Source organism: Cynara cardunculus, assembly GCF_001531365.2.
Source record: "Cynara cardunculus var. scolymus isolate 2C chromosome LG 13, CcrdV1, whole genome shotgun sequence".
Lineage (NCBI taxonomy): Eukaryota > Viridiplantae > Streptophyta > Magnoliopsida > Asterales > Asteraceae > Cynara > Cynara cardunculus.
In genome coordinates, this window is record NC_037540.1 from 18,657,654 (window position 1) to 18,678,453 (window position 20,800).

A 20,800-nucleotide genomic window follows, 5' to 3' on the forward strand; every position below is an offset into this window, starting at 1 on the left:
TTATTTTTATTTATCAGTAATTAGTATTTATTTATAATTAACAGTAATAAATAATAATTAATATTAATGAGGGTTATAATTGGAAAATTTGACAAAAAGCTCCTCATAAGCTACTCCAACTAACGTTTCAATAAGCTAGCTTATGTCCATCCAAACATGTACCCAAAAAATAAACTGGCTTATGTTTGCCAAACAATGCCTTTATGCTCGTAATTCCACCTTCACTCACCACTTGGAATCCAACAAAATTTAGCGCTTTAAACATATATGCATGTATGTTTTTACACCCAGTACCCTTCTCAGTTGCTGTAAATGTGCTTAAGTAACAAGATCAAAATCATAATTCAGCAACGAATTGCTTTCTACCACCTATCAAAGCAGTGCATTGCCTTTGACCTCTTTTAGCAACTTCACAACTAAAATTTATACAGATACACCATACTGGACATAATAAAATTGATGAGTTAGCCTAAAACTTGGCCTTGTTAAATCAAGTATAGTAAAAAAAAAAAAAATACTATCTTCTTATTGCAATGAGGCCACAACGGTGAAGAAAGGGCAGAAACTTGTACCAGTTTCCCGTGACAAACAATGTAAAGGTGATCAGCTATATTTCCTTCTTCAATAATCACTTCTCCAGGAAGAAAAAGTTCTTCCTGAACTTTAATTGCCTACAAGATCAAATTAGTAAATATATTAACAAATGGGAAATAGGAGTGATTACACAAGCTGTAATACAGTCAAATTTGATAAAGGCTCAAGGCGCACTTAGGCGCAAAGGGGTTCCAGGGCCTAGGCGCAAGCCTCAGGCATGCAAGGCACATCTTATCAATATATATACACACGCACACACATTTTACACAACTCAAATAGCATTATACAAAACATAGTTCAATTTCAGTTTTCAAATAGCACTAATATCAAACATAGCTCAATAAAGTCCTGATTACTAGTCACTCCTCATTACTCATCATCATCATCATCATCATCATCATCATCATCATCATCATTGTCATCATTATCACCATCAAGTGTGTATTCTTCAACGTCTTCATCGAATTTATACTCCCCAATAATGATACTAATATTGCTTCTATTTAAGTAACTAGTGAACGAGAGAGAGGGTAGGAAAGAATACTACGCATACAGATATGCTAATACTACACAACAATAAAGATATAGAAAAGCCCAACCTTGACCTCCCCTCACCCGTAGAAAAGTCCAACCTCTTGCGATTTAGCACCTTAGAGTCTAGGCATGCTTTTAATAACCATGAATACAGTATGGCAAGGAAGTAAGAACCATGCTCAATGCTTTTACCAGTATCAGTGATTCTTTTGTAAAATCACAGTTAGTTGTGAATAACAAATAAATCCTCTTGTGGCCACGGAGGTTTAAATGCAGTGACTCCCGGCTATCTGCAAAGCAGGTGGTTGCCCTGGGATTAGTCGGCTCGCATAGCGGGTTGGATATCCAGGTTAATAAAAAAAAACAAATAAATCCTGTTTACTCTATCAGCAGATGGTAGTGCTAGGTATTCAATGAAGGAATAAATCCCACATAGCTTACTATAAGCTTCTTAATCTTTACAAAAAATTGCACAACTTCTCCACTAATAACATATAAGTTCAACTTTGGATGTTGCACACAAGAGTTATTTGCTTTTAGCTGATGAGGATGGCTGGTCTATATGATTGTAGCATTCCCTTTCCATGTTGGAAAGGAGAATATTTAGTAAATTTGTATAGGATATTCTATATTTTGTTGTAAATATAGAAGATCGGTTAAATGCCATACTAAAGGAACTTCGGTTTTAGATATCATGGGATTCAGCTAGAATGATTGATTTTGTACGACCAACCTTCGTAGTAGAAAAAATTAGTAAAGCTAGCTACCTTCTACCATGTCTGAGTTGTGTCCAAGTCTATCTCCCCACTATGCACTTGTTAGAGAAGCTAATGTTGGACAACTTCATTAGAAGAACTCTGAAGAGAAGAATCGTGAAGAGTGTGACTATTGCAATAAGCCACGATACAACCATGAGACTTGATAGAAACTCCATGGCAAACCAGTGAGACATGCTGGAAAATGCATGGCAAACCAGTGAATTAGTAGGGCAAACATGAAATCAGGTTTGTTCACCCTTCAACTGCACACGAAGAAACAGTTGTTCCATTTACCAAAAGAGCAGATGAATCAGAGTCGAGAATTGTTAAATTCCAATGATGGGGTGTCGATCATTTGAAAATTGTTAAATTCTAACAATTGGGTGTCGACTACTTCTCATCATGGTTCTATGGCACAAACAGATACTGATGTAAATGATCTAACTTGCCATTCCCTTTCACACTCTACTCCTTGGATCATTGATTTAGGAAACTCTGATCATATATTATACTGCTAATCGCGGTGCTATATCGTGGTTCTCGGTCATGGAACAAACAGCAGTCTGAAATAGCGGTCCTGCTATTAGCAGCGCTATTGACTGCTAAATGACCGCATTTTGAATACAAAAAAGTAGGCACATAACCACTATTTGTAGATAGGTTGTTTTGGTATTAAAAAGTAATTTTGTAGGCTTTTACTTTGGACCTACGTCGGGTTTTACTTTAGTTAGACAATATTAAGGCTTCATTATTCTTATTGTTTTGGACTTGGACACCATTATTATTATTTTTTTGGAGTTGGACATCATCACTTTGATCTCTGACTTTGAATGAAAGTATTGTTCAATTATTTTTATTTGGAGTTGGACATCATAATTATATATAATATGTTGAGTTATGTATATAATATATATATATATATAATTATCATATGAACCACTGTCTTTAGGCCGCTTTACCATCTCGATAACCGCTATTTCAAATCATGGTCCTCACTGTGATTTCATATTTTGACCGTCGTAATAGCATAGATCATAGGACAAGACTTTCTAACTTGTTTAAAATCATGGGTATTGTATAGTTTGTTGTAAATATAGCAGGTAGAGTCGAATGCCCTAATCAAGGATTGGGCTTTAGGTGATTGTTAGAATCATGGAATTCAGTATATTTTGTATAGCTAACCTTCCTAGCTTAGTTCCCTTGTAATCCTATTTTAATGTAGGTTGTATAATGGAGAAAATTAACTTCCTTTCTGTTCGCATTTGCTTATATTCCCATTTCCTTGCATCTCAAACTAGTTGGAGCAGGGTAAGCAGAAAACAAAATAGAAGTTGGAGGGGTCAACCTAGTCGTGCAAATTGGGTTCCTTCCCAACCCTAACAAGAAGAAATTGAGTTGGGTTTGGTTTTACATATAACACATTTAGATTGGGTTGGCTGTCATATTTTCGCTCTCAAACAAATTGGTAAGTCTAGAGGTTTAACTTGCTCAAAACACAAATGACACATATGTAACCAATATAATATAGATATCATATAAAGAAATTGGTATAAACTAGAAAATTTTCTTTCTTTGAACTCAAAATGAATGAGGACACAGATGGAGATAGTAAAGAGAATTTCAATATAAATTTTATATATTACATAATTCTACAGAGAATAAAATTTCCATAAAAGAACTGTGTTTTCAGAACTTGAAGCATATAACCAGTCAGGTTCAAGATTATAAGAGCTTGACTTGACTTCTTTTCGTGCTTTTCAAGCCATATGTATCTGTTATTATTCTTGGAGTGAGTTCAAATTGGGCTAGCTTTATTGAACATAGTTCGAGCTCTCAAATAGAGATGGGTTTATCGAGCATAATTCTCATGGATATTTTCAATCAATTCAAGCCCCCCCTGGAACTAAGCTTGAATCCTCCTCTGGTTAACCTCAAGCCAGCATCAAGACTCATCAAGCTATTGAATCGAGCTTGTACTTAGCCTAATACCATTGAACTCAGCTCAGCTTGTTTGCACCTCTACACGTATATATGCTTCTGTAGGTACCTCATATAATATACATTTATACATAAATGTAAATATCTATATATATAATTATGAGCTCAGAAAGAGAGAAATATTTAGAAAGCAAAAAATGTAACTATACTTCTTGAGTGAGAAAAAATTTCAAAGAATCTGAAATGAAAATGTAAATGATGTTCAGATTATAGATCTAGAGAGTGGAAGTGATTACTTTACATATATAATATTTGTATACATGATTTTAAAGTGTGTATGAGAGTTATTTTCTAGAAATGTGGTTTCAAAGAGCAAGAAATTAGACATATAATGTTATAGAGAGATAGAGCTTACAAGTATGAGTGTGTGTTTCACCATCAGAGTGCACACGTAGGTCTAGAAGTGTTTGAAGGATTTTAGGAAGAGAAAGTTTAGTTAGAAAATATCATAAGCTAGAAAATACATAATAACCTTTATGATTTTATGATGTTCACCTAAATTGTCAAGCCCAATTTCAACCCAACCCATAGTATTACAACTCACTGGGGCTGCATTGATTGAATAGGTTGACATGTAAAGTTTTAATTTTGACAAAAAAAGAGATTGGTTTGATTTCTTAATTGGGCTATTTGGGTACCAAACCCAACCGAACCCAATCCAATCCTCCTAAGTGGCAGTCGTAAGGGAACCCCTTTTGACATATATTTCCATGCTCTCTATTTATGGCCAACTCCTCCAATATATGACACCCCTAAAATCCCTTTGACGATTGAAGAACACGTAAAACATATTTCCACGCTCTTTACTTATGGCCAACTCCATCAATATATGTCACCCCTGAAAATCTTCATCATCTACCCCAGTTTATTCTCTCCTAATTATAGTCTGACTCTTTCGGTATGCCACTCTTTCAAATCTCTCTAAATTACTTCCTTTTTTTCTTGGCCTATCCTTACACCTTGCGTACCTCAATTTCTCCTCCGTTCCATACCAGAATACCGGTACATGTAAATACAATACTCTAAAAAATGTTGAGAAAGGGATTGAATGTGTTGGAAGAATCCATCATACCACCGTAAATTAACAATAAAAGAAAAGGCAGTATATAAATGTTACATACATCCCTAAGAGGGGAGCATATGCAGGGTGAACTGAAGTGATGTAGAATTTTTAATGTCAGGCCGTCAGCCAGATCTCGAACATGAACACAACAGAGCAATCATGTGATAACCAAACCAATATTGCATCTTCATGAAGGGTCAAATGCAGAATAGAAATTGCAGCAATCAAGCATCATAACAAATGTTTGTCTTGTGCGTCAAAAAAATAACTTACTATCTGTTTGATGAATGCAAGAGAGCATCCCTTGAAAAGAGGAACTTCTTTAATGTATGGCTCATATAACTTCTGCGAGATCTGTAAAACGAAAATGTTAGTGTAACAAAGTAATCTGATTCACCTCAGGTTGAGTTCTGAGTGGTTTTCTCCACGCCTTGTATTTTCTTTTTTCTAATATATTTTCCAGAGGTTCTCATCTTTCCAAAAAAAGAGGATTCTGATTGGTTAAAAACTAGTGTTCTCATTAAAATCCAAAAAAAACTAATATCTGTTGTCCAACTATATAAGACAAAACATGCTATGCTTTATATCACACCTTGGCTCGAAAACTAGCAGGGATATCCTGAAGAACAGCAGTGTCGTTGTAGCTGCTCTCATACTGTAAGCGCACGTGACCCTTGACCTCGTTGCTTATCTGCCTCCCAAGGTTGTTTTTGTTCATATATTTAATTAGATCAGTCATTTTATCCCTAAACCTTTCCGTTTTTGATCCTTTTACAATCAGTGCTGCCATATTACCAAGTAAATAAGCACCAAGAATCATGTCACCCGAAATATAGATGATTATGAACATCATTTCCCTATTGTTGACAGCATGTATATCTCCATAACCTGCAGCATGTGCAACAAATTGCTGGAACGAGTAAGCACCCTCACATAAAGCCAATAAAGGTCGCATGAGTGGCAGTAAATCATCATAATGTTATAAGGCCATATGCGCAATTCAATAGAATATATAATATTTTAAAGCAATATCTTCACCAAGAAAGTCATAGTATAACAAAATACAATTCAAATATTATTCATGAATATGTATAATCATGCGGTTGAACTACTAATGCATAGCTAAAATTTCCCATTATTATGGTGGATACACAGTAATATGAATGATCTGTTACTGAAATCATACATTTTGTGTTGCAAATGATATGAACTCCATTAAGAAATCAGAATCCAATCTAAATCACCATTTTATTGACAAATCACCCCTGTTTGGTAATGATATACTTCTAAATCTGTTTGTCTTATTTTCATGGATTTGTATTAATCGAAACCTTATTAATAGCCACATGAATGGAAATGTTTCTTGTTGGTGTATGTATATTCATGAGCAATTACTGATGAGACAAGATTACATTCACAGGCTTAATATAAATACATTCTGGTTCAAGCACCACTAGATTTGAGATCGTCCTTCGAAATAGGCTATACTCGGCAGCAATTAAACTCATTGTTCTGGTGTCTAAGGTTCAAATAAGCTATTCTAGCTACAAGATAATGCCACAATCCAATCATTGCATATCAACATAAATCGAGGCAACATAATCCTCCGGTTTTATTTTTTTGTAGGTCTAGCCGGAATCTAGATAAAATGAACTTAAGGAAAGCTTATCCACATTCGGGCCAAGCTCATTTGCTTCATTTTTTATCCCTACAATTTACAAAGAATGAGATTGAAGGGATTCTTGCATAGAAGAATATAAGTTCAACATTCCTTCCATTTATTTTTTAAGATATATATACAAGCAATGGAGTAGCTCAAGCACTAAATTATGAGTTGTCCTTGTATATCAAAAAATTAGTATTGGAATGTCAAAACCCTCCCTAAGTAGTGGTGGATTAAAGTCGTTTAATTAAGACAACCATCAGGTATGATCTACCTAGCTCATGTTTTCGAAACAATGGAAATGAGAATAAAAAAGGGGCTCACCAACAGTCGCCATGGTTACAATGGCAAAATATAGTGAAGTTATGTAGCGTGTCCACAAGTCTATTTCTCTAAATTGCGAGTAATTGTAGTCGCCCATCTTCAAACTCCCTATCCATGTATAACCTTCCTTTGCAGGAGGCAGTGTGGTCGCCAGGTAGTAAAAGATACATGCTGCTGTATGTGTACAATATAGTTCGACAACAAAAAGTTTTATAATTCTTGTGAATAGGTAGTTGATACGAATATCCTTCTCCAATCTCTCAAAAAATTCAGTCACTCGTAAAGCCCGACTTAGCCTGATCCACAGCAGGTACCTCACTGGTTCTTTTCTGTTACAAGCCTGATGAAATAAGTGAAAGAGTGTTGCTAATCTGATGTAGTAAGAATGAAATTCAAGCATTCAAAGGATGATGCATCAAGTAGGTATACTATACACAGGTAGTATTTCCCTTAGTTACATATGCCAATTAATGAGATGGCTTTCTTTATAGCAAAAATATAGTGAGTTTGTGGAAGAGATACAGATAACTTGTATAAGTTCAAACACATTCTGGCATATATTTCAATGCAAGTGTTAGTACTAATAAAGGCCATAAATAATTGTGAATATCTCGAGAGACCTGACCAAAATCAATACTCATCATCTGGCTGGACTTTGTAGAACTCTATCATGGGAATATGGGACTTATTTATCATACTACAATTTGGGCCATAGAACCAATATTACGTAAAATGAGAAGCTTAATAATGCAGTCACAACTCTCTCCTTCTCCTAGTGGCTTACATACTATTGTTTCTACCTGATATGCAACAATGATCCCTAGGTATAACAGTGTTGAATAATTGAGGGATGAGTGGCAAACAAAGCATGCTCAAGATATGTGACAGGCATGCAGACAGTTAAGAAAGCAAACCGAGGGACTTCACACAATCAAAAATCCGATGAAGTCGGCCCATAATGGATGATTGTAAATATCATGTTACTTTTGTTGATGATCATATGGAATATCATGGATTGATTTACTTCACTCCCATACATATCTTCTATATTTTTGTAGAATTTTGTGCTGACATGAAGAATCACTTTGGGCATCAATTGGAGAATTTCTCAAAACCATTTACAAACTTTATGGGTATGTTGGGGATAGTACAGGAATCAACTTGTGGGTACCCTTCACAATAAAAGTAATATGGCACAACTTAAAGTTGTACATTTACAAAGGTAACTCATATTGTTTCTCCCCATATCATGTGGGTGATATTGTCTTTAACTATATGTTGTCTCGTAAGTGTTTTCAAGTGGACATTATAGATAAAGACATTTGACTTGATTACCTAGAAGCTAAGCAGTTAACGCGTCGATTGTGGAAATCACAGTCGGGACCATGATTTGAAATTGCTGTTATCGCAGTGGTAAAGCGACAGTATAGCGGTAAAAATTAGGTTTATAAAAATAAATATGAGTGTGTGTGTGTGTGTGTGTGTTTAAATTTATATATTGTATGCCTATAAAAATAAATATTTAATGCACAAACAACAAAATAATAGCGAACCTAAACGTAAATGGTTAGTCAACAAAGTAAGAAACCACTAGAGACAGAAACAGAAACCATTCAGAAAAGTGGCGTCCAATTCCAAGGTCCAAAATTCCAACAATTAGGGGCTGTTTGGTAGGCTCTTAATGGTTACATTAAGAGCCAACYTCTTAATCGGTAAGAGGTTAGGTCTGTTTGGCAAAAAAAAACAAGCCTCTTAATGATTACAAACACCTCTTAACCATTTTGCATCTGGTACCTCACTCAACCATTCAGATCCTTCTTTTTCCAATTTTACCCCCTCCTTCCTCGTCGCTCACAGCTCCTCCCCCACCCTCTCCTTCCTCTCGTCGCCGGTTACCCTTCCCCCCATCTCCATCGCCGGCGACCTTCCACAGCTTCCATCGCCGGCGACCGTCCACAGCTTCCGTCGCCTTCACTGAGTTCACGTCGCCTTCCCAGCTTCCACCATCTCCGTCCCCGTCTTCGGTTGTCGCTCGACCGGTGATAGCCTGTGAGACTCCACAGCTTCCATCGCCGTCGACCTTCCACAGCTTCGATTAGGTTTTCGCCATCGCCCCTCGCCATCGCTGGTCACCTGTTGCCTTCACGAACTCGTCGCCCAGCGTTCGGGAGCCCCAAATTGGACCCAACGTACACACCCAGTTGAATCCAACCAGATTTTGGTTAGGGTTTTGGTTTTTATTGTTTATGATTAATGAAGCAGATTGGCAATCGATGAAGCAGATTTTGGTTAGGGTTTTCGTTATTGATTCTTGAATCGATGAAGCAGATTGGTTAGGGTTTTCGTTCTTGATTCTTGAATCGATGAAGCAGATTGGTTAATCGGCCCTAACACATTATCCAACTTCAACTTCAAAGAAAATGTGAATGAGGGTTAAAATGGTAATTTACTGTCATTCAGATAACAATTACCAAACAACATTATTTCATTCAGTACTTAACCATTCTGGCCCTCTTAACCATTCTGACCACTTAACCATTCTGCACCAAACCATTCAGCAACTGCCAAACAGCCCCTTAGAGACTAAAATAGAAAGTCAGAAACCGTTACCTTATAGTAAGTGTTAGTGTTCAAAAGTAGAAGCAACCGAAGATGAACAATAGAGGGAACTGATAAAAGCACAATCGAACATGACTATAGAATCGTTTTGGACTTTGAAATAGATGACCAAAGTTTTGGACTGTGGAACTGTTGGATCGATAATCGTTGCTTTTGTTGATAGGCCAACTAAGAGTCTAAATAGCCCACCCAAAATAGAACATGTTTAAATTTAACAAAGAAGGTCCAAAATTATTACACAAACTTTGAAGCCGTAACCAATTTCTCCCGTTTTAAAAAACAAAGGCTAGCAACGTAATGGGCTATTGGCTTTTGATTGTCATCTCATATTCGTGTGGATACTATTAGAGGGTTGGAACATTCAATCACGAAGATTCAACATTAAAGTTGCAACCTCTGAAGTCATTACATCACAAAGTTAAACACATTATTCGATAAGGTATGATTTCAGTCCAACCGATTTAGTTTCTTTGTGATTTGCATTGATCCTTGGTTCTGAATTTCGGTTATATTATTTCTATTTGTTTCATGTATGGCTCCCCAAATCCCAATAAAAGAAATGAATGTGGGGAAGGTCTTGAGTAGTGAATGTTAGGAATATAGGTAGTTGCTGTGTATTTAAACCTGTTTCTGGATATCGGTTGAGATACAATTCAATAGAGAAATATTTTTCTCCTGTTCCAAAATCTTTATGGTATCAGAGCTTCTCTAATCCATCACACTCGGTCATTAAGAATAATGACGAAATACATCGGTCATGCCATGAAAAACGAAGCAGAAAGCTCGGGTATACACCAGGGATCCCAAGTGATGTCGAACGCCACAACCCGCCTCACCGAGGGTGGGTTAATTCCCATCACCGGACACAAGCTTACAGGCTAAAACTACAATCAATGGTCCCATTCCGTGATGATTTTCATCAGCGGAAAAGGGAAAGAAGACTACTTGACTGGTGCAGCCCCTGAACCGAAGGAAGACAATGCAAAGTACAGAACTTGGAAGACTGAAAATAACATGGTGATGCCGTGGCTCTTGAACTCCATGACCGATGAGACGGGCGAGAATTTCATGTACTATAAGACAGCAAAAGAAATCTGGAATGCTGCCCGGGACACCTATTCAAACAAGGACAACGCCTCAGCTATATTCGAACTCCAAGTATTGCATGATCTACGACAAGAGGAGAAGTCACCGAATACTTCAACTTGCTGGTCCACTATTGGCAACAGTTGGATGTGTTAAATGATGTCTCGTGGAGCTTCCCTCTTAATCAGAAACAATACAAGGAAATTCTGGAGAAAGAACGAATTTATAAGTTCCTACTTGGTTTGAACCAGAATCTGGATGAAGTTCGTGGGAGGATCCTTAGCAGCAAACCGCTGCCTAGTGTGAGGGAAGCCTTCTCTGAGGTTCGACATGAAGAAACTCGGAGGAAGGTCATGTTGGGATCTACAACCACTGAAGGGTCTGCATTGGTGGCAAGGAAGGGAAACACCTTCACCAAAGCACAAGGCTTCCGCAACAATGAATCTCAAAGCACCCCAAACCCTCGATCTGGCAGCCGTCTGTGGTGTGATCACTGCAAGATCCCCGGTCATACAAAGGAGATTTGCTAGAAAATACATGGAAGACACGTGGGTAAGCAACCATATCGACCATCTGGTCATGCAGCTCAGTAGATGCTCCAAACCACCATTCAGTCAGCAATTGGAGAAAAAGGTATAGCTGCCATGGCAAAAGGTGCGCACGTAGGTAAGCAACCATATCGACCATCTGGTCATGCAGCTCAGTAGATGCTCCAAACCACCATTCAGTCAGCAATTGGAGAAAAAGGTATAGCTGCCATGGCAAAAGGTGCGCACTTACCGACAGCCCTAAATGTTAAGCACATGTGAATGGATCGTGGACTCTGGGGCCACGGACCACATGACCGCAGACATCCGGGTACTCCAAAATCTCCAACAGGATACAACTGGGGCTAAGGTTCGGACAGCCGATGGTTTACTATCCAATGTAAAAGGGATAAGTTCGGCTTATATCACCAAAGACATCACTCTCCACTCTGTGTTCTATGTCCCTAACTTGACTTATAATTTGATGTCTCTTATCAAGCTTATGAAAGACCAAAACTGCATCACTAAAATGTCTCCTGTTGTATGTGAATTTCAGGTTTCAGTCTCCGGGAGAACGATTGGCAGTGCAAGACCTCGTGGAGACATCTTCCGGATGGACCTGATTCTGCATTTAATCCACCTAGGACACCTACAAATAAGTGTTTTCAATCAAGCCAAACAAAAGAATGATCTTTTCTTATGGCATCTTAGATTAGGACACCCTAATCTCATGTACTTAAAAAGACTATTTCCTGAATTATTCAATAAAAGTTCTATTCCGTTTCAGTGTGATGTGTGCCAACTCTCTAAACATACTCGAAATCAGTATCCAATTCAGCCCTATAAGGCTTCACACCCATTTCATTTAATTCACAGTGATGTATGGGGACCATCTAGAGTAAAGAACTTATCTGGATCTAGATGGTTTGTTTCCTTCATTGATGATCATGCTCGTGTCACTTGGATCTTCCTTATGAAAGAAAAATCCAAGGTTAGACACATCTTCCAAGCATTCCACAAAATGATAGAAACTCAATTTCACAAAGATTCAGGTGTTAAAAACAGACAATGGAACTGAGTTCTTTGAGTCAAACTTAAGGAAATATCTGACTGAAAGCGGGATTCATATTAGCTCATGTGGTGGCACCCCGCAGAAAAATGGAGTTGCTGAGAGGAAAAACAGACACCTCTTAGAAGTGGCTCGCTCTCTCCTTCTTACCTCTCACATCCCATCACCTTTCTAGGGAGATGCAATATTATCAGCAGCCTATCTAATAAACCGCATGCCATCTACAGTTCTTAAATTCGAAACACCTCTTCAAACCCTTAAGTCCTTCTATCCACATATCAGGTTCCTAGCCAATGTTCCTCTTCGAGTATTCAGATGCACAGCCTATGTGCACATTTCTCTACAAAATTGCAGCAAGCTCAAACCTAGATTAATCAAATGTGGTCTTTTAGTTTACTCAAATAACCAAAAAGGATACAAATGCTATTTCACATCACAAAAAAGGTATAAAAGGTATACAACACCATGGATGTCACCTTCTTTGAGTATCAACCCTTCTACTCCAAATTGGATCCTCAGGGGGAGAATGCATCTCATGAATATCCAATTTGGTCCATGCCGATATCAGTCCTATACAATCAGCCCAATTATTCGTTCAATCCACCTAATGGCTCGTCCACACCACCCTCCTCACATACCTCATCAAGTTCGAGCCCACAAGATAAAGACCCAGAAGAAATCCTAGTGTATTCAAGGCGGAAAAGGGCTACAGAAGGAGAAGTCAACACTCCAGCTTCACATTGCCATGAGACAAGTCCGAGTCAGAATCCTAACAATGAGACAAGTCAAGGTATGAGCCATAATCCATGTACAGGTGATGATGATGATGATGATGCGGCTGAAGTAAATGAGAATCAGGTAGATCTTGATGTTCCGATAGCCATCCGGAAGGGAAAAAGAACGTGTACAACACACCCAATCGGGAATTTTATGACTCCAGAGAATCTGTCACAAACGCACAAGGCCTTTGCGGCATCATTGGACTCCCTACAAATTCCAGTGAATGTACAAGAGGCTCTAGAATACCCGAATTGGAAATCCATTGTTGAAGATGAAATTATGGCTCTCGAGAAAAATAACACTTGGGAATACACCACCTTACCTCCTAGTAAGAGAACCGTGGGATGTAAGTGGGTTTTCTCAGTTAAGTATAGTGCAGATGGGACCAAGAATCGATTCAAAGCGAGACTTGTAGCAAAGGGATTTACTCAATCGTACGGGATTGACTATGGGGAAATGTTTACCCCGTAGCGCAGCTCAATTCCATATAAGTGTTACTTTCACTTGCCGCAGATCTAGATTGGCCACTTCACCAACTAGATATAAAGAATGCCTTTTTAAATGGAGAACTGGAGGATGAAGTGTACATGGATGTTCCAACTGGCATCCACTCAGAAGAGGCTTCCAGGAAGGTATGCAAGCTAAAGAAATCACTCTACAGGCTCAAACAATCACCACGAGCATGGTTTGAACGCCTAATGCAAGTGGGGAAACAAAATGGTTTCTATCAATGTCAAACCGATCATACCATGTTTATTAAAACATCTTCAACTAGAAAGAAGACTATTATGATCGTCTATGTGGATGACATTATTCTGACAGGTGATAACAGGGAAGAAATTGAATGTCTCAAAGGTATACTTGCAAAGGAGTTCGAAGTGAAGGACCTAGAAAAGTTGAAATACTTTCTAGGGATGGAAGTAGCAAGGTCTCACAAAGGTATATTTGTCACCCAACGGAAGTATACAATTGATCTTTTAAAGGAGACAGGGATGTTACGGTGTAAGCCGTCATTAACACCCATGGATCCGAACAGAAGTCATCAAAGAGGATATGGAGAATTGACAGGCAAAGGAAGATACCAAAGGTTATTTGGGAAACTAATCTACCTAACACATACTAGACCTGACATAAGCTTTGTTGTTGGTATGGTAAGTAGATTTATGAACCAACCAACCAAGGATCACGAGGAGACCATAGTCCGGATTCTGAAATATCTAAAGAAGAGCCCAGGAAAAGGGTTATTCTTTGGAAAGTCATAAACCAGAGAGGTACAAGTCTTCACTAATGCAGATTGGGGAGGGTCAAAAATGGATGGAAGATGTCACTTGGAGGAGTAAGAAACAAGCAGTGGTGTCTTGTAGTAATGCAGAAGCCGAGTTTAGAGCAATGTGTCACGGGATCTATGAAGGAATATAGCTGAGAAGAGTTCTCACAGAATTGTGGATCAATGTTGCCGCCCCACAAAGTTGTGTAGTGACAACACAGTTGCTATCGAGATTGCTAAAACCCTGTGCACCATGAGAGAACAAGCTTGCCGAGCTGGATAGGCACTTCATCAGAGAGAAATTGGAAGAGGGCAAGCTGGAGCTATTTTATGTTCCTTCAAAGCACCAAGTAGCTGACATTCTTACAGAAGCTCTACCAAAGCCGATTTTCGAAGTGTTAAGATGCAAGTTAGGTATGATTGACATTCGTAGCCCAGCTTGAGGGGGAGTGTGGAAATCCGATAAGCATTGGATTATTCACATGGTTAAGTTGTTAGGATAAGCTTCCTTTTATTATTATTATTTTATAAATCAGCTTAATGTGTGCTTATCTGAATTCTGTTTTTCCCTAGTTTATAGGTAGCTGCTGTGTATTTAAACCTGTTTCTGGTTCTAGTTGAGATACAATTCTCTAGAGAAATACTTTTCTCCTGTTCCAAAATCTTTTTTAGTCTCCAATGCTACCTCCCATATTTACTTGGCAATCCTATAATACATTAAAAAAACTTCCAAGTTTCATTTGTCATGGAATTGCGTGACCATGACATTACCACATAATATTTACACTTTTCACATGTGAAATCTGCAGTTGCCTCCGGTATAGCAGTAAAAGCAAGACGTGTAGGTGAATAGTCCTCCATTCCTTTTCCACAACCAAATATCATGACTGAACAGGACCACTTATCAGAGTTGTGTCTATTAAATGTGTGGTAAGTAATAGACTAGAATCTGGAAAGGTTGTAACAAGGGAAGGGTACTGGAATTGGTGATGCTACTTTCGACTTCTATCGTCATAAATGATTGAGGGAACTAAATCATGTCTAGGAGGAAGAACTGGTCACGGAATGGTGCAAGTGATCACCTACTCTAATTCCATGAAATATTATTTGATTGAATCACCTAGTTAATCCTACCCATAGGCTATATTATTCATAGAGATGATCATCTCGCCAATCTATTTTATTAAACAAAAATCAAGGGAAATCAAAATAAATGAAGAAAAAAAATTCTCTCCAAATAAAACGACAATCCTGGGGATGATATTAGGGATAATAATCCCATTAAACTAGCAACTAAATCTCCTTAGATCAAGGATACGATTTGTCCCAAAAGACCCAAACGGCCAAGTTCATTTATTAACAAAATATTCTTCTTAGTTGTGTGATGATACACAGGGAATTATTTCTCTCGAATTGTTCACCCATAAGGAAGTGCAAACTAAATTCTCAGAATCTAAGTACACAGGGTATTATTTCTCTCAAATTCTTGAGATATCTAAGGATGCTCTAGGGAGGGTCTTCCTACTCAAGTCATTCTATCAAAGATTAACCGGTCCAAGTGATGCAAGATATCATCAAAATACACAATCTTCTTCAAGGTATTGCAACTTCTTTTATGGGAACCTTACATAGTGTAAGTGCAAGAAATGAGCTAGTTTCACTGTCTAGTGCTAAGGTTGAATATAAAGCTATGACCGAACTGCATGGAAGCTAGCTTGAACTTGATGCCTTGACATAGAATTAGAAGAATCCTCAATCAGCATAGTTTAAGTGTTTTGAAACAATCTAGTTGTTAAGCACATCTCCAAGAAATTTGATTTTTCATGGGCAAACAAGGCATATTAAGGTCGATTGTCATTGCATTCATATGAAAATAATAGGCACATCTCATGAACCTCTTACTTATGGAGCCTATTTCAGTACACATTTTCCAAGAAATTCTTTGTCTTTTACATGTCTAACTCCCACCCTTTTATATTCGGCTTATTATTTCTAGGTAATATATGAACCATGAAGACAATTTTTTATTTCAATTTGCTTGGTTTGGGACTAATACATATGTACTACTCACTCCATGTGTCCACATGATACCATCCTTAAAATTCTAAAATAGCATCAAATAAAGTTGTCAAAAATACCATTTGTATGTCATAATATTGTTACGAAGTTTAGTGTCAGTGCAAACCAATTTTACATTTTATTTATGGCATAATAGACAAACACATCTCCATATTTTTACATATCTTTCAATTGCATACCTCAAACAAAAAGGTTTATCAATTATTTACTTGTCTCAAATATATCAATTACATTATTTCCATTCAGTTGTTACCAAATACCTAACATAGTAACAATGAGCACTGTTATATGTATTATATTGTTCTCCTGCTCTTCCTCTCACGCAAACTCACATTTTTGTTGGTTAATTTGATTAAAAATGTTGACAAAAATAATGTAATCGAAATGATTGCGAGAGTTTTAACTATTTAATTAAATACATCATTCTGTTCTTGAGAGTTGAGAGTATATATCTGAAAAAAGTATGAAAGGTTTGTTTTGCGTTTATTTAACCATCGGGGGAGCATAAAATGGAATCTAAACTCTAATTTATGCAAATCCTAGTAATAAATACCTTGTAAATGGCATCCAAAGGCAAACAACCCAGAAAATCAAGCAAGAAACGAGATTTTAAGTACCTGCAAAGACATTTGTTAAGGAAAAAAAAAGGGTTTCAAAACAAATGGTAAAAGAAAGCAGATTGAGATGGCATGGTACCGAATGGCGATGAGATTGTGACTACAGATGAGGCGATGGGAATGAGTATCCTTGTAGGCAACAAAGAAATGTAGGACAATATCGATGAGAAAAGCAAGCTGACCAGCAATGTCGAGAAGAAATAGGTTCTCGGGCAATCCACGGAAGAATCCAAACTCGAGGGGTGTGAAGAAGGAGGAGTATACCGCCCATATCAGGATGAATTGCTTCCATACTAGATACCACCTGCATATTCACATTCACATCCCCCCAATTTTATCAATCTCTCTTCTTCTCCAGTTTAGATAATATTATAAAAGAAAGGGAGAACACTCTCAATAATCATTCCACCCATTTAATTCCTTCATTTTGGCTAAAAGATAAAGAAAAGAATTATCAGATTCAAATCCACAGTATCATTTGCTAACCTGGAGGAATTTGAATTTTTTTTTTTTTTTTTTTTTGTCTTTTAGCCTGTCCATGATAATGCTGATGTGGATTATAGGGACACATGATATTCGGGTAAATCCGGAAAACCAACGGGTAGAAGACCAATTTCATCTATGAACTTTGATTGTTCGAATATTCTTATCGACGTTTATAGGTGAAACAATGATTTTTGTTTAAAATTCATAGGTGAAACAATATTTTTTGTTTAAAGTTACTATTGACATTTCATGTATGAGCTTTGTTTGTTCCAAAATTCATAGGTGAAACCAGAAAGTAACAATATTAGTAGATGTATCATATGTAAATTTTAGTAATGTTTCATAGATGAAACACAATAAAGGTGACAATATTAAGAGATATTTATATGCGAAATTTTAGTAAATATTTACATATGTAAAAAAAATAAGAAACCCGAAAATGACAAATTTTTATGGTTTTATATGTAAATTTTAATTACGGTTTGTATAATAATTTGTTTTAAAAAGGCAAGTGAATGAGATCATTAAGAGTGCGTTTGGTATCCAGTACAGAACATAACAGGACAAAACTGGACAATTGTTTAACGTTTGGTTAGACAAATCTGGACAGCACAAAACAAGTCAAATGACCAGTATACTCCTAATGAGGTGTTTATATATTTTGATTAATTTATGTAAATTATAAAATTATAATAAAATAATTATTTTTTATAACAAAATAAATCATTAGAAAGTTTTCGTCAAAACAATTAAAATGACACAAAAATAAAAAGTTTACGTAGTTTCCAATTTTTATTTTTATCCCTTTTCTACATTCTTTTTTTTATCATTAAATATATAATAAATTGCATAAATTAATAAAAATATAGAAACCGTACAAAAATTATATTTTGAGGACAGTAAAATGAAAGAATTAATAAAATGTAAAAAAATAGACTTATTTGATGTTCTAAAAGAGAATTAAGTTTTATTTTGAAGATATATTAGTAAAATATAAGTCGTTTTTGTTTGTTTCATATAAAAGTCTTGTCAAACAGAAAAGTTATGCCGACAAACGTCGTAAACCAATTGAATTCCAAGTGGTGGATCAAGTGATGTTGAAAGTTTCAGCTTGAAAAGAGATTGTACGTTTTGGAAAAAAGGGTAAACTAAGTCCAAGGTATATTGGGTCATTGAAAATCACCAATCGAGTTGGTGAAGCAGCGTATCGATTAGCATTACCAGATGAGCTCAGTGTTATTTAAAACACTTTCCATGTTTCGAATTTGTAGAAGTGTCTGGCTGATCTGAATTTAGCTATACCCTTACCCAAAATCGAAGTTGATAAAAATATATGTTTTTATGGAAACCCTGGAAGCAGTCATTGATTATAAAGTTAGAGTTTTGAGAAACAAAGAGATTCGTTTAGTGAAAGTTCAGTGGCGGTTCCATGAAGAGAAAAAGGCCATTTGGGAGTTAGAATATGAGATGAGAAAGAAATATCGTTATTTGTTTGACTGAATGAATTATGGGACGAAATTCCTTTAAAGTAAGGATATTGTAATAACCGGATTTATTTGATTAGAAAGTTTGGGATTGTTTTTGAAAAGTAGTTGGAAGTTTAGGGTGGGATTAGAGAGATTGATTTAAAATACCAACCCACTCACCACCTCTTCTTTAATTATATATATATATATATATATATATATATATATAGACTTGGGATCATGTGAGACCAGCCTGTTTTCATGAGACCCGTGAGACCAGTATTTTACACTTGAAACTTCACAGCAAAAATGTTGTGAAGGTGACTTTTTAAAACCTTCACAGTGTTTTTGCTGTGAAGGTTCGACTTTTTTAAACATTCACAGTGTTTTTGCTGTGAAGTTTACGTGTAAAAATGTGGTTTCACGGGTCTCACGAAAACAGGCTGGTCTCACGTGAACCCAACCATATATATATATATATATATATATATGTTTCTTTTTCATTAAAATTGATTGTTTGTTTGGGATAAGGAGAGAAAGAAAGTTGGTGAACTATTTTGTTCCTCGGTTCAAACAAAAAGAAGGGAGGAACAAGAATTGTTACGTGTTTTTATCTGATAATTTGCTGTTGAATTTAAAGTCTTTGTTTATTTGTGAATTTAAGGTGAGTTTTTATTTCAAAGCTTTATTTGAAATGCTTCTATAAGGAACCATACAGCTTCATATTTTGGGTGTTTTTGAACACGATTATATGCTATTTATTAGTATAATTTTGGGTTTTGATATGTTATTATCAACTGACTGGAATAAGGGTGACATAATCAGGAGATGTGTATATTTTGAAATAAGAGTGGCATAACCAGGAGCTAGGTAAATTTGAAATAAGAGTGGTATATTCAGGAGTTGGGTAAATTTGAAATAAGAGTGACATAATCAGGAGCAAGGTATATTAGGATAAAGGGGACATAATCAACAGTAACATGAAATATGAATTTTTATCATATGGGTTACTGTTATCACATCTGTATGATGCAATGAGATTGGTGTTATCGCATGTGTATGATGTGATGAGTTGTGTATATCGCATCAATGTGATGCAACAAAGTGGGTTATCACACTAGTGTGGTGCGAGGAGTTATATTTATCGCATCATTGTGGTGCGTTAAAAGTGTGTTTATCGCATATGTTTGATGCGACAAGTTTGGATGATCGCATATGTTTGATGCGACAAAATGTGAGATCGCATCTGTTTGATGTAATGAAATGAGTTACATTTTTCTTGTGATGCGAGGAGTTGTTTGTTTCATCTAAATGATGGGACAAAATGAGGTTTGATGAGATAAACGTTATTTATATGTTATCTTTTCAAAAATTGGCTTTTCCAAAAAGTGATTTGGTGATTTTAACCCTGTAATAGCTACAAAGAGATTACTCACTAGACCTTATGGTCTAACCCTCGTTTTGTTTTAAAAAATGTGCCTTACATGTATGACACATTCAGAAGGCATAAAGGGAAGAGAAATATGTGAAGGGATATGTTATAGCTTTACATCTGTCAATTTTTGTGGAAGCTATGAAATACATGAACTTGTGAAACTGTTATATTCAAGTTATGTTATTTGTGAGCAAAAAATTTGTAGCTACTTTTGTATGTAGTAATATGTATATTTGTGACCAATGTATAATATTTGTATTTCATATTATATAAAATATATGTGTTTTATGCAAATATGAAATGAGGTATTACATTATTAGTGGTCATCTCTCTCTCTCTCTCTCTCTCTCTCTCTCTCTCTCTCTCTCCATCTCTTTGTTTTCTTGTTTATCTTATTAACAGATAATAATAATCATAATAATTGGTGTATATAAT

At 36.4% G+C, this 20,800-nt stretch overlaps 1 protein-coding gene across 4 annotated transcripts in view; it reads right to left on the minus strand.

Moving 5' to 3' along the window:
* The window catches only part of LOC112524627 (potassium channel KOR1-like), a 38,286-nt gene extending 20,887 nt beyond the window's left edge, over positions 1-17,399 (minus strand). Inside the window, exons 1-6 of one of the 4 annotated variants that reach the window (XM_025134547.1) lie at positions 17,058-17,399; positions 16,915-16,978; positions 6,935-7,274; positions 5,540-5,835; positions 5,221-5,301; positions 573-671 (exon numbers count right to left, since the gene is read on the minus strand). In XM_025134547.1, coding sequence (XP_024990315.1) covers positions 573-671; positions 5,221-5,301; positions 5,540-5,835; positions 6,935-7,031 — 573 coding nt within the window. In that variant the 5' untranslated portion in view covers positions 7,032-7,274; positions 16,915-16,978; positions 17,058-17,399. Of the gene's footprint in view, positions 1-572; positions 672-5,220; positions 5,302-5,539; positions 5,836-6,934; positions 7,409-16,914; positions 16,979-17,057 lie in introns of those variants that run through there. The other 3 variants (XM_025134546.1, XM_025134548.1, XM_025134545.1) reach the window with 3 other exon arrangements.
* Between the last annotated feature and the right edge of the window lie 3,401 nt (positions 17,400-20,800).